The 17,720-nt window shown below is 39.6% G+C and overlaps 1 protein-coding gene across 5 annotated transcripts in view; it reads left to right on the forward strand.

Annotated features, from left to right (window-relative positions):
• Positions 1-6,838: 6,838 nt before the first annotated feature.
• mtss1 (MTSS I-BAR domain containing 1) overlaps positions 6,839-17,720 on the forward strand; it is a 121,255-nt gene continuing 110,373 nt past the window's right edge. For all 5 annotated transcript variants that reach the window (XM_036571594.1, XM_036571595.1, XM_036571596.1 and 2 more), the window contains exon 1: positions 6,839-7,604. In XM_036571594.1, the coding sequence (XP_036427487.1) occupies positions 7,533-7,604 (72 nt within the window). In that variant the 5' untranslated portion in view covers positions 6,839-7,532. The remainder of the gene's footprint in view (positions 7,605-17,720) is intronic.

The raw sequence follows: 17,720 nt of genomic DNA on the forward strand, positions 1-17,720 counted from the left end.
AGGTTTATATACATTAATACAGTACTGTGCAAACGTTTTAGGCAGCTGAAAAAAGATCTAAGCAGAAAGTAATATTATAATACATAACACAGTCCGTAGTCATACGATTAGTGCTTATGTCTGCTTTATCTGATCAATATCTAATCAACACTTCATTAAATTAAATCATCTGCTGCTGATTTAATTTAATAAATCCCACAAACTTTATTCTTCAAAACTAGCTCATAAGATATCAGCTACCTTTCTGAAAACAAGAAATTAATGCTAATTTTTACTGTATTGTATTGTTTATTTACATTTATTCTAATGTTAAATCATGTTTTTACAAGGAAAATACATTTATTGGCCAAATAAACGGTTTCAAACAACGTGCTTAGGTAAGACTTTTGCACAGTGCTGTGTTAGAGCTGGGAGATATGGCAAAAATACAGTATTGTGATACTTCAGGACATTTTTACGATACACAATATGTCACGATATTTATTTTTCCAGACATCTGATCAGTCGGAACAAAGAAAAAAGAACTACATTTTAAAAAATACCATTATAAACTGTGAATGCTATGACTTTTATTCAACATTCGTCACTAAATCCAGTTAAACAGGACTAATTTTGCTCTCTTTATAATGCAGTTGATCCGTGTTCAAGTTCTGACGATACACACGATATGTTCAGAAAGGCATATTGTATTGTGATATAATTTATCACGATAATATTGCCCAGCTGTAGTACTTAAGGCCTGTAATGTTCTGGATGTGTTATATTATGTATATTTTCATGTTATTTTATACGTTAATCATGTTTGTATTCATTCACACTGGCATTTTATTTGAACCCTTTAGCTAGGGGACTTTTGTTTTATAAAATAAGAGCGTTCTGGCCTCTCCTGGTCTGTATGATGGTCTACGTGTCCAAATGATATTGGAGAAAACTTGAGATGTTGAAGAAATCGATGGTTCACTGATACAGGCGTCTTATGCAGGGCTGTAAAAGTTTAAAAGCTCATTTACGCACAAAAAGTGAGGAAATATTGTAGAGAAAGTCCTAAATGTGCTAAGAGGAAGAGAACAGATACAGATATGATCTCTTAACCTGAACGCAGATCACAGTTCACAGGGAAATCGAGTGTAGAGGTGTAACGATTCACGCTTACGATTCAGTTCTCGATTCTGAGATCGAGATTCGATTGTTGATATTTTAAAGTTGTAAAAATACAGATTCTACATTACAAACACACTTAAAAAAGATGGTTCTGTAAGAGTTTATATATATATATATATATATATAACCAAAAAAGGGTTCTTCTGTTACGATGTAAAGCTTTTTTTGCTGCTATATAGAACCATTTTTTCAAAAGGTGCTATGTAGAACCATCTTCAGCACATCCTCAGTCAATCTGAAGAACCATTTTATGCAAAGAACCATTTAAGCATGCTTTGAGTGTTCATGGTTCTGTATAGAACCATTTTCTTTTCTACACTCTTAGCAAAAAGGGTTCTGTATAGTAGCAAAAAAGGGTTCTCTTGGCTTGTGGCTTGTAACAATAGTGGAACCCCTTTAGGTGCTGTATATATCTTTTCAAAAAGGGTTCTATATACAACCATCTGCAAGACATTCTCCATCAGTCTGAAGAACCATTTCATGAAGCAAAGAAACCTTTACTCACGCAAGAGGTTCTTTGAGTGTTCATGGTTTAATATAGAACCATTTTCTTTACTAAAGAACCTTTGAAGAACAAAAAAAAATCTTCTTTGTATGAAGCCTCACATAGAATCTGCTCTGATTCTGACTGAGCATTAATTGGGACTGATTACTGTTTAAATTCTTTTAACGTTACACCTTTACTGTGAAGCTGAAAAGGAAATCTGTTGGAAGTGTTGAAAAGTTGTGGAATGTTTAGTGGAGAACCCTGTAAATACAGAAGCAGCTAAATTAGGAGGCTGTACTGACCAGTTTTGAACACAAGAGGGCCTTACAGTACACTGACCCTGCAGGCAGCAGCGTTACATCACCCTGATGTCACCTTATGCAATTTAAACTCATTAAATCAAACAAGAAGCCTAAATAACCTCAGAGCCTCTTGTTAACATAATGTTGATGACGTTTAGGGCGTTTGGGCCAAATTCCTGTCATTAGAGGCCTTAAACAGCGCGGAAATCAGATACCACACACTTTACCTTCACCTGAGAGACGGAATACAAACAGAAAATACATGTTGAGATAATTTTCATGGATTATTTTTATTTATGCAACATATTTGTGTACTGATTCACAGAAGCAGCTTTCTTTTGTCATTTTTGAGGAAATACTTTATATAAAAAGCACGGTGATCCGGAATAACACATTCCAGATGAGATTTTATAATGTTAATGAAATATTATCTTTGTGGTAAATGACATGCAGTCACCATTGTCACATTGTCACCAGCTTCAAAATGTCATTTAATGTCCATGTTTTGTGACGATTGTGAAGTTCATGCACTGTTTGTGTGAATGGATTGTACAATAATGTGCAAAAAAAATGCCACTAAAAATGTAATAAATTATCATGTTTTTCACTAAATGGTGTTTTGGGGTCTTCCATGTCGCAATTCCACTGTTTCACCACACGAGGGCAGAAAAGTCTTTACAAGTGGCCTAGAAGATGAATCAAATACAAGCCATACATATAATAATTATAATAACATTCATAATAATAACGATGATGATAATAATTCTGGTAATAATCATAATAATACTGCTTCTACTAATAATAGTACATTCAAAATGAAAATTGTAAGTTGACCTGAAATTTGGAAAGTGAGTTTGGGTTTGAGAAAAGCACTATATAACTTACATTTATTACATTATATGATTTTATTTATTTATTTATTTATTTAAATTATGATGAGAAGCAACACTAATAGATACAATTAAAAGATAAATACATTAAGTAGTGCTGCCCAAAGTGTGATGACGTTTGACATATACACCCATACGCCTCATATCTCATCTATGATCTCTATTAATAACAGTAATTATCAGAGCCGCTCAGTGACTGGATCACCTGTCAGGTACTGAGAGTTTTACTGAACTGGGAGAATCTGCTTTTATCTACAGGGAGCTGGAGTCACTACAGGAGACTCTACAGCTCACTCACTGGAGTCACTCAGTCATTTAAAAAGTCTCTAACCAGCTTCAGACAGACTGTTTTAGTGGAGTTTAACCTTTCCTGTCTCCTTTTATTTAATTGTATTATTATTTTTCATTATTCTTATTTTTAATAATAATAATTATTATAATTATTGATCTTTCTTTTACTGTCCTATTTTAATAAATAATTTTTCTGCTAAGATTTTTAGTTTTTTTGTTGATTATTTTGTTAGTTGGTTCTTTTACTTACTTTTAATGTGTTTTCATGATATTTTTAATGCTATTTTATGCCTGTTTCTTATTTGAGCTGTTATTCTTTTTATTTTTTATAAATCTTCTTGTCTTGGCTAAAAATTTAATTGTATCTTTTTTAGTCCCTGTTTAACTCGCTCAGCTACGCTGTAAATGAGGGTCACCCTGACTGTACTACTGAGTAGAAATAAGCATTGATTGATTGATCTATGTACCTGAACATTGAACAGAATGTGAGAAACGTACATACTCTGCATGTCTGTACATCACAGTATGTGAAATGAAGTCACACATACTTCACATGTGTTTCACGTCATGCTGTTTTAGAGGCACCTTGTGAAGATCATCTATAACTGAGTAATAAACTGGAGGCGGGAACAGCAGCTGCTGCATCTTCACCAGATAAACCGCACCAGCATGCAGGAAGCTGAGAGAATGTAGGCCCAGCAGACAGCAAGGTGACCTCCCTCTCTCTCCCTCTCTCTCTCTCCCTCTCTCTCCCTCTCTCCCTCTCGCTCCCTCTCTCCCTCTCGCTCTCTCCCTCTCTTTCTCTCTCCCTTTATCTCTCCCTCTCTCTCCCTCTCTCCCTCTCTCCCTCTCTCTCTCTCTCCCTCTCTCTTTCTCCCTCTCTCTTTCTCCCTCTCTCTGTCTCTCTCTCTCCCTCTCTCTCTCTCTCTCTCGCTCTCTCTCTCTCTCTCTCCCTGTCTCTCTCTCTCTCTCTCTCTGAGCAGACTGAGCCACTGGGGGGCCGCGCGAGCTGTGATGGAGAGTCTGACTGGGTTGCTATGAGACCGCTGATCTAAAAGCTAGAACAGATTTAAGCTGCATAACAGAAGGAGAACTCCACCAACTTTTCTAAATTCCTGCATAATTAACCGGTTAAGATGTAAACAGAGCGGTTCAGAGTGGTTTGGTGTGAAACGCTCTGTTCTAGAGAAACTTACCGAGTCAGAACTGTTCACAGTGGTGGTGATAGGAACCAGACGTCCACCTCTAAAAGCTCCCTCACAGAAAGTTCCTACATGAAATGGTTATGAATTCACTGCCTGATGACTGAGACACTGTTTTATGATAGTTTAGAGAACTTAAACTCCATTCATGGTGGAGGGATACATGCAGGGCGCTGTGAGGCAAAATAGTCCCCAAAGAAAACTTATTATTTCAGATTTTCCACTATTTTCCATCATCAACATTCCATATAGACTCAGAAGACTCGTGTAGGTTCACTGGTGGTTTTGGATAGTAAATAAAATGTCTATATCTGTGTTGTAGTCATGGCGACCCCTGGTTCCTATCACCACCACTGTAAAGACATCTGAACCATTTCACCCCAAACCTCTCTGAATCTCTCAGCCACTGAATTATGATGGTATTTGGGCAAATGTTTTTGAAAATTGGTGAACTTGTCCTTTGAAAACCTGTTTGGGAAGAATTGAAGGCTGTATTTGAAACCTGGAGGCAGCGTAACAGCAGAACCTCACTGGTTTTGGATTATAGAACAGTGGTTCTCTGTTTAACTCAGATTAAATTAGAGCTGGATGATATATCGTCTACATTGGTATACCGCAATACTGATTTTCCGTTTTAGTGATATTTTAATAAATGATGAGTATTCAATCAGTCAATCAATCAACTTCAATGTAGCCAAGCTTTTTCAACATTAAAGGGATTAAAAAAGAAATTAAAATGTAATTTAATCAGGTTAAACTAAAAAGAACAAAACTACATAAACAAATTAACAGAAAAAACAGACTAGATAGATGGTAATCGAATTAAGAGAACAATGAAGAATTGATTAAGAAGGAGAAATATACAATAAAACCAAGATAATAAACAAATTAATAGGATTTCAACATAAAAGGATAAATAGGCAAACTAACATTTAAAGCATGTCAGGTAAAACGGTTATAAAAGGTGAGATAGAATTAAGATAAAATGAAATGAAATAAAATAAAATAATGAGCATTATAACACTGAACAAAACAGTCCAATTAGAACAAATTCTGTCAAATTCATTTTTTTTATTTATTTATATGGTTATTAGACATTCTTTTAATGTTGAATATCATTAACTTTATTGCTCTTACATTGCAATATATTTAGAAAATATATTGAATTTTATCAGTAATTAGACAGTCACTGAAGTTCCATCTTAAATATTACAAAATAAAAGTTGCTTTCACATCAAATCTTTGCCATGCTCTAATGGTAGCACTTTATATAGCAATTTAAAATAAAAACATGTAAAAAATATATAATAGCTGTCAGACATTTTCATTCTGGACAATTTCTATTTGCACATCATTAAAATTTTAAAATTTTAAATTATTTAATTATTTAATGGGTTAATTATTTAAATTTATTTTAAATATGATAAAAATGGAAATACAAGGTTTTGATTTGACAACGATATTATAAATAATTTGTGCCATTATAAATATAATATTATGTCATTATATAAATTTGTATAATTTTAATTGTTGTCATTCACTTTCAGGGAACACCATTTGCGAGGGAACCGTAAATTATTGCAGAACACAGTCTGTTTTTTCTAACCCCGCCCCCTTAGGGGCTCCCTAACAAGCCTTCAGCTCTTTACTGTGTTTTTATCCTCTGTTGTTCTTAATGTTCATAGTCTGAACACCTGCAGCCTCACACCGTCCAATAAACTCTCCACACGCTTAAAAAGATGGTTCTGCAGGGTTCTTCAGTAAAGGCTGTGGTTCTGTTTAGAACCGTGAGTTCTGTGTAGAATCATCTGCATGCTTGAAGTGTTCTCTGCATGTTGAAATGGTTCTACAGATTGATGAAGAATGGTTCTGCATAGAACCAAAAAGGGTTCTACTGGTGTTGAGATGATAAGCTTGCATACAATAGAAGAAACCTTATACAGCACATTCTCCATCAATCTGAAGAGCCATTTTACCATGCAGAAAACCATTTGAGCAGGAAATGGTTCTATACAGAACTCATGGTTCTAAATAGGACCATTGCCTTCACTGAAGAACCCTTGTAGAAACATCTTTTTAATACAAGAGCAATATGTAGAATTTGTAAAAAATATTCTTTGACATTATTTTTAGATGTATGTGTTTATTTGTTTTTTTATCAGTTATAAAAACCTTTTTTGCTTTTTTTTCTTGTTTCTTTTCTTATTTATTCTGAACGTTTTATCTTTTAGTACCTTGTAAAGCGCTATGAAGTGCTCTGTTGTAGGAGAGGTGCTATATAAATAAAGATTATTATTATTATTACTGTTTCGAGATGCTGTGATGTCCATTTGGCGCCGATCTCATGGAAAGACTCCAAAACTGAGATGTTTATTTTCGATTCTCCGGAAAGAGCCGAAGTTTCATTTTCGACTCTCCGGAAAAAGTCGAAGATTCCCGAACGCCTTTCGCTCCACCCCGAAGAGGGATCGGCGACTGGGAGCCTTTCACACACGCGCGCGCAGGAGAGAGGCGAGAGGAGGGAATGTGCTGAAATCACCTCAGAGTGAGAGAGAGCGGCTCTGCGGAGCTCAGCGTGGAGAAACTTCACTCAGGCAGGAATCACCGCGCTCAGCCGGGAATCCTGCACGCTTCAGGCGGCGGAGTGGAGGGTTTTTAGTGGCAGCGCCGAACGGGAGGATGTTGAAGGCGGAGGGAGGCTGAACCGAACCGAACCGGCCGGGTTTACTGACCTCCCCGCGGCTATCGATCCCTCCTCACATCGCCGCTTCTAACGTTACGCTACTAGCCAGGTAGTTTTCGGTGCTCATTTAAACGTGGATTTTGCCGGTTTGGCTCTGACTGAGAGCCGATACAGCGGAGTGAAAGCCCGTTTTTCGAAAGGACCGACGTTTTTACCCTGTTTCGTGCACTTTTTACGCGAAAACGAGATGAATTTAGACCTGTTTACTAAGTTAGCGAGCTAGTAGGAGGACTAGTTAGCCGGCTAGCCAGGCTAGCTGAGCTGAGCTGAGCTGAGGAATATCGCGACTCCACGGATTGTTTTCATTTCTTTTTCGCCCTTTTTCTCTTGATAATTCACTCACAGATCACCGTAAATCACCAAGAGCGGCTGTTTATACCCCGACAGAGCCAATTGTGTCCCTCGAAGGTAACCCCTGAGTTTTTTCTGGAATTTTTTTTCGTTCGGACGTGTAAAATGGATGCGGGAATGGAGAAGGAGTGCAGCGCTTTGGGAGGGCTCTTCCAAACCGTCATGAACGACATGAAGGTAAGTCCAGACGGATGGATAAAAACGACATTTTCTGACATTTCTGCTCTTCCACCGCGTGTATAAAGGCCACAGCGTGTGTAGGAAAGCCGTGAGTGTGAGTTATCCTCCAGCTGTTGGGCATTTAGGGCTCCACAACAGCAGCAGAGACGCTTCACTTTGGCTGTTTTGGCTGGCAACAGTTCTCTGGTTGGTCCACTGGAAACTGAAGACTCCTAACGGCTTAGAGGGGAGGGAAAGATAGTGAAAAATAATAAAATAAACCTAAATAAAGCGCGTTTGGCCCGGAATCACTGTCAAAATCTGGTGCATCCAACGTAGAGGTGGGCAGTGTGACGATATATTATCGTTATCGCGATTCAGTTAGGCTGCAGAGCGATTTTCTGAACGTATCGTGCGCTCTTAAAAAAGACGGTTTTGCAAGGCTTCTTTTGCAAAGGCGATGGTTCTGTGTCGAACCGCGTGGTCTGTACAGAAGCATCTCATGCTTAAATAGTTCTTTGCATGGTGAAATGGTTCTACAGACTGACGGAGAATGTGTACAGAGCCAAGCTTGACATCATAACACTAGAACGACACTTTTCGGTGCTATAAAGAACCATTTTCAAAAAGGGTCTGCATAGAAACATACACCACGCATTCCCTGTCAGTCTGAAGAACCATTTCATCATGCAGAGAGCCATTTTAGCATGAAATTGAACTCATGGTTCTAAATAGAACCACCCTCTCTACTAAAGAACCCTAGAAGAGCCATCTTATTTAAGAGTGTGGCTGTGGTCTGGGTTTAGTGCAGTGCAGTGTAGTGTGTGAAACAGAATAAAAGTCACTGCTCTCGATGTGATATCGAGACACGATATGTCACGATTTGCTGTTTTTTATTCTGACATCTGATAAATTGGAAAAGACAGTAGTAGCTTAGAAATAGCGCCACACTTACAAAACAATATGAACATATGAATCCAGTGGTTTATATTCAACATTTCACACACTGCGTGTTCAAAACGCAGTAAAACAAACTAATTGTCTCTCTCTTTGTGATCAGACAGGCAGTTGGGAGTTGTTTTTAAGTACTGACAATATCCACAGTAACCTCAGAGAAGCATATTGGGACACGTTGTGATGTAATTTATCACAATAATGATGAATATTGTCATATTGCCCAGCCCTAGCGCTGCTATAAGTAGAGATGGAAGGATAGATCGGCTGTGAATCGGTATCAGCTGATTTTTAGCCCAAATACCCGGTTGCTGTAAACTCACTGTATAGAGCTGTAATTATCACAGTTTGCTGTTAAAGCTTTGATTATTTGTTTCTGATAGCACGATGTTTCAGTTTAGCAGCCAGTATCAGTCGCACAGCACAGTTATAACAATAAGGGTGGTACAAGATGAAAAGAAGAATATACAGGCTCAGCAAAAATTGTCAACTATAAGTAAAACTGTTAACTATAGATAAATCTGTAGGAATATATGTAGGCAGGAATATATACAAAAAACTTATCTATAGACATACATACAAACTAGGAAATATACAAAAATATGCAATAAGATCTATCCTGAGATAAAAAGGCAGTGCAATAATGAATGTATAAGGAGGTGCAGGTAACAGCATATAATGACAGTTAAGCAATAGAACACAAGATGTGATTTGGTCGCCGTAGATCATCACAGCCTTGATGTTATTGGTGATAACACACTCCTCGAGTGCTCTATTGCTTTTATACATCAGTTAAATAAATAAAGTAAGAAGTAAATAAACTGGGTCGTGAACGCGGCGTTTAATATGTTTTAATGTTTGCAGTTCCTTCACCAAATTATTTTCCAAAGCTTTTCCAGTGTCTTATCTCTGTTGACCTGAGCTGGATTTGTTATTTAACGCCTCAAAGGAAGAGAAAAACATGCAGATATCATTTGTACTCAGACACTTCAGACTGTAGTGATAACGTGATAGAGGTTGGGAAAATGACGATATGTTATCGTTAACGTAATTAAATTACGCTGCTGTGCATATCCTGGATATAGTGGATATTGTCAGTCTGTTTAATGGGCTTACAGTGTGTACAGCTGAGCGGTACAGCAGTATTTATCATTATCGTGATCACATTATGTCACAATATGCTTTTCTGAGTATATCGTGAGCTTCATCAGTACATAAACACCAATCTTAACTGCAGGTTTGATTAACAAAGAGTAATTAGTCCCATTTATTTGGATCATTTGGATTAAGTGCAGCACAGTGTGTGAAATGTCGAATACAAATAATCAAATTTATAGGTTTTGATAGTATTTTTAAAATGTGTGCTTACTTTGTCTGTTCAAACTTATCAGATGTTAAAAAAAGAAATATCGTGACGCATCGTGTGTCGTATTGTGTATCGTATAAGTATTGTGATATGTCATTTTGGCATATCTTCCGCCTCTATTTATGTGAATAAAATCAGTGCTTTTATAGTTCTTATTTCTTTTTAAGTGGCACCAAATTGCAGAACGAAATATTGAGATTTGTTTCGTGAAAATGTCCAAAAGTATTATGATGCTGTTTGGCTGCACTTGATCTTTCCAGTGTCTTCTCTCCTCCCGTGACACTGGGTTTGTTTTTTTATGCCTTAAAGGAAGTAAGAAACATGGCAAACATCCTTAGGATTGACTCAGACACTTAAACTGATGTAATAAATATGATTTGTCAGAGCTGAGGCTTCACGTAGGCAGTGCTGCAGCAGTTCCTGTAATAATAAAAGGGAAATACTCATTGTGTTGGCACGGATTCCGGGGAAGATGAACGCCTAGACATCTTTTGGGGCCAACTCTAGTCTGTTTTAGGTGCAGGAGAGTGGAAATGGGCCATTTGACTCAGAGGAAAACTGGAGCATGCAGGATATCCCCCTGTGTGTGTGTGTGTGTGTGTGTGTGTGTGTGTGTGTGTGTGTACGTTTTAGCGATTAGTGTGTTCTGTAAGATCCGAGGAAATGACCTCCAGCATTTAGATTAGCAATAAGGCGCCGTATACACTCTTCATCGGGCGACCTTGATTTGCCAACCCTGTTAACGTTGATTTGCATATTCCGGGTGCCATGAGCGTAAATATAGGAATAAAGGAGCCCAACCCAACCTACAGGCTTCAAGGAGCTCCTCAAACATTTCTCCAATAACCTGTTTTAGCACGTCAGGTGATGTGGAAGCTAAGGCCTGCTTGATGTGAAAATGTTGTGGTCAGCATGAATTTTAAAGGTGCAGTGTGTGAGATTTTGGGGGATCTATTAGCAGAAATGGAATATACTGTACATAAGTATGTCTTCATTAGTGTATAATCACCTGTAACTCATTGTTTTCGTTAGCTTAGAATGAGCCCTTTATATATCTACATAGGAGCGGCTCCTCTTCCAACAGAGGCTGCTGTGCACGTTGCTCTACAGTAGCCCAGAACGAACAAACCAAACTCTGGCTCTAGGGAGCACCTTTCACGTTTCATCTTATTACGCTGAAGCAGCAGCTTAAATTTGGTGGTGCTACAGCACCATGTAGGAAAAATGACGAATCCTTGCCGAAATGTCCTACATATTTATCCGTAGCTCCGTACATAAAACTCCAGTTAAGATATTTTGATCGCTTAAATCTCCTCATTAAAAATACTACAAGCCTGAAATCAGCTTCGTATTCGCCAGCTTCTTCTTCAAATTCTCCCGTTCCGCCTTAAATGGCGCAGCAGTTATTATAATGGCTCAGGCACCGGAATGTAAATGCAGGACCATTTAAGGTGGAATGGGAAAATTCTAAATAACTTTATCTGTGTTTTAATATTTTTACTTGTGTATCTTTAGTTAAAGCTGCAGTATGTAAGTTTGGGGTATTTGGAGACCCCTCTGACTGAAACGTGGAATTGCACTTGCCTGGGAAGACAAATCTGACGATTGAAAGTGAATTCAAAGAGAACTCAGTCTAAACTTGGTGAAGCAGCGTCTCTGAGGATGTGAGTGAATTATCTACTACTGTATCACATCTTCATCAGTGTGATGTTGATTCTGAGATCATTTGAGGCCGAAACATCGAGCCGGACCTTCTTTTTGAGTCTGTGTGTCACATTAATACGTTAAGACGTACGACGTGGTGTGAAAAACTCGACGCCTTTGACTTGGTTATTTCAGGCTTCACAGGGCGACTCACAGCAGCTCACGCTCACTATATTTTAGCCTGTTTTTATCCTCCAAAATGGTCACTGATTATCGGTGCATTATTGGTGATTTTTCAGTACCAATAAAACTGTGGATAAAACCGTGTGTCAATTTCGGCCAGTATGTCTGCGTAAACCGCAGAAAATGAGCATCCTCACGTTTCTGGAAAGAAACTGGTTTTGAGGCTATTAGACTGAGTTATATTGAATTCTCCTTAATGTCGTTAACAACTTTGATGCAATTACAAGATCATATTTGTCCTGGTCATGTTTCACAGTGAAAGAGCCTTCTGTGAGTGGAGGCCTGCAGCACAGCCTCGTCTGATTAGCAACTGGTGTTATTGAAGGTTTGACTAGTTTTGAAGGGGAACTCCACCGATTTTTCAAAAAAAAATTCTACATAAAAAATTATTATGACTTGAACAAAGTCATGGTGTGAAACGCTCCGTTTTAGAGACACTTGGAGTCGGAGTTGTTCACAGTGGTGGGGATAGGAACCAGACGTCCACCTCAAAAGCCCAGAGCTCCCTCAGAACAAGTTGGTACATGAAGTGGTGAGATATGTGCTGTCTGCTGTCTAAGACATTTGTTTTATCATAAATTTTGGGCTTAAAATGTGTTTGTGTTTACATCACAAGAACTAAATTATTCAATTTTTTTTTTGAATGGTGGAATTCCCTTTAATAAATTGCTGGAAAAGCAGCTAAGTGGACTCTGTATTGTCCTAAAGCTTTTCTGTTATGAAAATGAATGGTTATAGTAACTCACTGACTCACTCACTCACCATCTAAGCTGCTTATCCTCTTGGGTCAAGGGGGGTCAGTGCATCGATAAAATGATCTGATAATGGTTAGTAGAGGCCATAAGTCTTGTGTTTTTTAAACTTGGATAAACCAAATATTATTACGCTTGCGTTAGACACTTCAGACTGGATTATATTAACTAGATCAGGGGTTCTGAACCTTTCACCCCAAGGCCCACCTGTTCATAACTATAAAGCATAACTATAAAACTAAAATCAACTTTTTAAATAGTAAAATAGGGCCTGAAACAGATCAGATAGTCCATTTCACTCACAGAAACCAAAATGTACAGTTATGTTAACAAACAAAACGTGTTTGCAGAGATGTCAAAAAAAAAAGAGGGAAAAGAAAAAGGTAGGTGTAGATGTGCGCTGCGATTTGGAGCTGCAGTCCATCGCGATTTCACTCAAAATACTCTCTTTCCCGCAGGAGTCACTGTTTGGTCTGTAGTCTCTTTAGTTTTGAGGGTTTTAGCGCTTCATTTGAAGTAAACCTCACTCCACTCATGCTTTTGGATCAGCGTCACTACAGTCAACAATAATAATAAACCTTACTTGATTTCTGCTTGTTTGTCTTTAGTTTATCAAGTTGAGTTTAAATACTCAGGTCGCTGATACTCCGCCAGAAATCAAACACAGATCTTCGCTATTATTTTATGGCTTGTCTGTCGTTTTTATCAGCTGCAGCTCGAGCAGAATGAGAGGAAATAAGAGGAATAAGTCAGACGTTAAAACAGACTTTTACACTGACAGTACAGCGCTGACGTGCTGATAGAAGAAGAGGAAAGCCGGCTTTACTGATTCATCATAAAATGCGTTCCCAGCAGCGAATTGAACAGGGTTCTGTTGGAAGCGGACCGAGACCTGTGGGTTTCAGCTGTTTGTTTCAGACCCGAATACAGGTGGAGTTTTCACACACATCAAAATGGAGAGAACTAAAGAAAAAAGTTTGATAGGTCCGCACCAGACAAGGCAGGAGAAACACAGTGAGGAACCTCTCCGTCTCTGGCTGACTGCCTCTCCTGCGCCTGCGACTGCATAGTTTCAAACTGATGTCGTCTAATTAGCCTGCGACTGCGCTGTCTTCGTTTATACGTCTCTACCGGCCCACTACCAACTACTGCCTCCCCCTGAATTCAGGCCCACGGACCAGTAGAGAGTGCTTCACGGCCTGCTGGTGGTCCGCGGCCCACAGGTTGAGAAACCCTGAACTAGATAACCCTATTGATTGTTCTTAGACTCTGGAACTGTGAAGCTGTAAAATAAGCAGCAAACATGCCAGTTTTGTCCTCAGGTGATGCTAATCTTAGATGCTGGCGTGTCAGCTTGTCTTCATGTCACAGGAAGCAACTCGTTTGCATATATAATCTATTCAGCCTACAGCAGTTTAGCCCCGCCCATTCACTGCAGTTCTACTGAGTGTTTCAGCTCTGAACGTAGGCACAATAACAAAAAACGTAGGCACAATAACAAAAAACACTTGTTTGATACTAATTAAAATCCTTCTGTTGGTCAGACATAGAGCTATTGTGTCCAGACAGATTTGGTCTGGACTTTCTAATTGTAACCACCATGATAGCTGACATGACAGCAGTGTTCTTCTTATTAAAGGGCCCGTATCATGGAAACCCCAGTTTTCCTCACTTTGAGTTTGGGGTAGTATGTAAACTTTGCTAGTTTAAATAAGGTTCCGCAGTCATACAGTCCATATATGGAAACTAGGGTGGAAAAAGAACCAACTAATTTACATATATCCCCTACACAGCCGACAGCAGTTTAGCCCCGCCCACTCACTTTGAAGTTCCCCAGTGTGTTTCAGCTTAGACAGAGCTCATTTACGTATCAGTCTTAGAGGCACAATAACAAGAAAAGCCTGTTTGATATTAATTAAAATTTTATTGTGGCCATTATAGAAACACGTTTATCTGTTATGGATTATATTTACAGCTAACAGGCAAGCATCAGTACATAACACAAATGTTATAAGTGGACCTGGGGGGGTGGGGGCGGGGTTATGGGCCCTTTAATGAATAGTTTTTAATGAATATTTTCTTTTCAAAGCATCACCTGATCAGTGTTTGATACAGATGCATGCTTGTTAGTTGTGAATATAGTCCATATCAGATAAACATGTTTCTATAATTCTGATAAACTCTTCATTTTGGGCCTCAAGCTTCATTGACTTGGTTCCTCTGTCTGAGACTAAGCTTAATCAGTGTGTTGGAATGCGTTCCAGATGTTTGACGCTGGTCTTCCTCTGTGCTTTGTTGATATTAGTCAGCGAAAGTGTTCTTTAGTCAGCACTGCAGCAGACGTGGATCACGTGTGCGTTCTCTGGAGGTTCACCTTCAGAGCTGACGCAGAGGCCTGCCTGTGTAGGGCTGCGTGTGCACATGACAGATGAAAGGACTGAAGGACAGTGAAGTCGGGGGGGGGAGGGGGAGGGAGCAGTCTGTATTGAATCTCAGGAATGTCTCAGGGGAAGGCAGAGCCTTGGCTGCAGACCACCGTTGTGGTTTCCACGCAGAGCTGGCCCACCTTAACGTCCTGTCTCGGGAGTCATTAGGTGCTGTTGAGCCGTCAGGGATGAGTCAGCTGAGTCATTCGGTTCTGAATTAGTGAGCAGTAAGTTAGGATTGGCTCTTTTTATTCTTTAAATACTCCTTTATGTCTGCTTATCAAACCTCTGGGTATCATGATTCATACTGAGGAAATGTCTTAAAATATGTTTTACCATATCGGGATGAGCTGGAGTGGCGTTTGTGATCCAGTACTGATCATCCAACATCAGCACCTGTCGTCACCAATCCTCTTGTGAATACTGAATGCAATCAAATCCTCACAGTCAAGTTCCAAAGTCTAGTGTAAAGCCTTTCCAGAAGAGTACCGCAAATGGGGACAAACTCACTATTAATACCCTTCATTTCAGAAGAAACGCTGAACGGGTGTCTACAGACTTGTGGATGTTGATGCGTTTCAGTGAGTGCGTATACATGCACTCAATAATCCGATCATATTCAGACTTCTGCAGTTATCCGATTATTCAAATGGTCATTTTAACAGCATACTCCGATCTAGAAATCAGATAAAGAGGCTGGATTTTAGCTCAGTAATCAGATTTCCCAGTGCATGTAAACTCTAACCCCGATTTCTATCGGATTTCTCAGTCTGCGCATGTGCGAGATCAGACGGCGGATGTCGCGTGACACAGCAAAACATCATTGGAGTGGCGCTGAAACCAAACATGAAATGAAGGATGTGTGTTCGTATTTTCAGGTAATATGGCGTGATATTTAAAAAATAAATAAGCCGCTGTATGAAGTTTGAGTTTTCCGCTATGTTTATATCTCGTCTTCTTCTGTGAGCTTATTGGCTGGTTGCAAATCAGAAATCTGATTACTCAAGTGCATGTAAATGTGTTGATTGGATTACTGACAAAATCTGATTTTCTTCAATTATCAGATTATTGAGTGCATGTAAACACACTCAGTGTCTCCTGATCATTTTGAGTGACTGTGTTTCAGTCTGATTCTAGATCAGGTCTAGGAGGGCCTGCTTTTTGAAAACAGGCCAGCTGAAGGAGAGGCCTCTCTGGTTACCTGGTGGCCTCCCCACCTCTGCTGGGCTCACTGGAAGCTCCTGAACTCGACACCGTCACGTCTCAGCCCAGGTCTGCGTATTATGATAGGAACCAATCTTCTGCCGTGTTTGTGCAGGTGGGAATGGAATTCTGTCCACAAGCGTGTGCTGTGCTTTTGTCCAAATAAATGAAGTTACTGGTGCCTGTAAAAGTCTCGATTCAGCTTAACTGTCCCGCTGGGGTTGCGTGAGCTGTAGGGATATTATTGGATATTGATGTTTTTAGACTATTATCGGTGATACGATAACGTGTAAATGTTTGTAGAACACAGTGAAAATAACTTTTCCCCATCTGAACAGGTGAAGTTATTCTGTGGAAATAATTTAGTCTAAACAGAGAACTTGGGTAAAAGAGCGCTGAGTTCAATTACACCTAAGTAGACCCCACAGTTCTAGATGAACCCAGGGGTTTATCTAGAGCTGGGCGCTGTTGATAAGTTCACGCTATCAAGTGATATTTAAATTAGCGTCAATAGCATACACCGATCAGGCATAACATTCTGACCACCTCCTTGTTTCTACGCTCATTGTCCATTTTATCAGTTCCACTTACTATATAGGTGCACTTTGTAGTTCTACAGTTACAGACTGTAGTCCATCTGTTTCTCTGATACTTTGTTAGCCCCCTTTTACCCTGTTCTTCAGTGGTCAGGACCCCCATGGACCCTCACAGAGCAGGTACTATTTGGGTGGTGGGTCATTATCAGCACTGCAGTAACACTGACGTGGTGGTGGTGTGTTAGTGTGTGTTGTGCTGGTGTGAGTGGATCAGACACAGCAGTGCTGCTGGAGTTTTTAAACACTGTCCACTCACTGTCCACTCTATTGGACACTCCTACCTTGTCAGTCCACCTTGTAGATGTAAAGTCAGAGACGATAGCTCATCTGCTGCTGCACAGTTTGTGTTGGTCATCCTCTAGTCCTTCATCAGTGGTCACAGGACGCTGTTGGCTGGATATTTTTGGTTGGTGGACTATTCTCAGTCCAGCAGCGACACTGAGGTGTTTAAAAACTCCAGTAGCACTGCTGTGTCTGATCCACTCAGACCAGCACAACACACACTAACACACCACCACCACGTCAGTGTTACTGCAGTGCTGAGAATGATCCACCACCCAAATAGTACCTGCTCTGTGAGGGTCCATGGGGGTCCTGACCACTGAAGAACAGGGTAAAAGGGGGCTAACAAAGTATCAGAGAAACAGATGGACTACAGTCTGTAACTGTAGAACTACAAAGTGCACCTATATAGTAAGTGGAGTTGATAAAATGGACAATGAGCGTAGAAACAAGGAGGTGGTCAGAATGTCATGCCTGATCGGTGTATATGATGCTTGATGGGGGTCAGAGGTGAACAGATGTGAAAGTTAGTAGTAAAGACTCTGAGTAGTTCTGTCCTTCTGCGTATGTTGTAGCAGCCTGACTTCTGACTAGCCCATCTGCTCAGGTGTGTGAAGGTGTGTTCGCTGCATGTGTGGGTGTTTCCTCTGTAAGCGCTTAACACACCT

This window comes from Colossoma macropomum, unplaced genomic scaffold (assembly GCF_904425465.1).
Source record: "Colossoma macropomum unplaced genomic scaffold, Colossoma_macropomum, whole genome shotgun sequence".
NCBI lineage: Eukaryota > Metazoa > Chordata > Actinopteri > Characiformes > Serrasalmidae > Colossoma > Colossoma macropomum.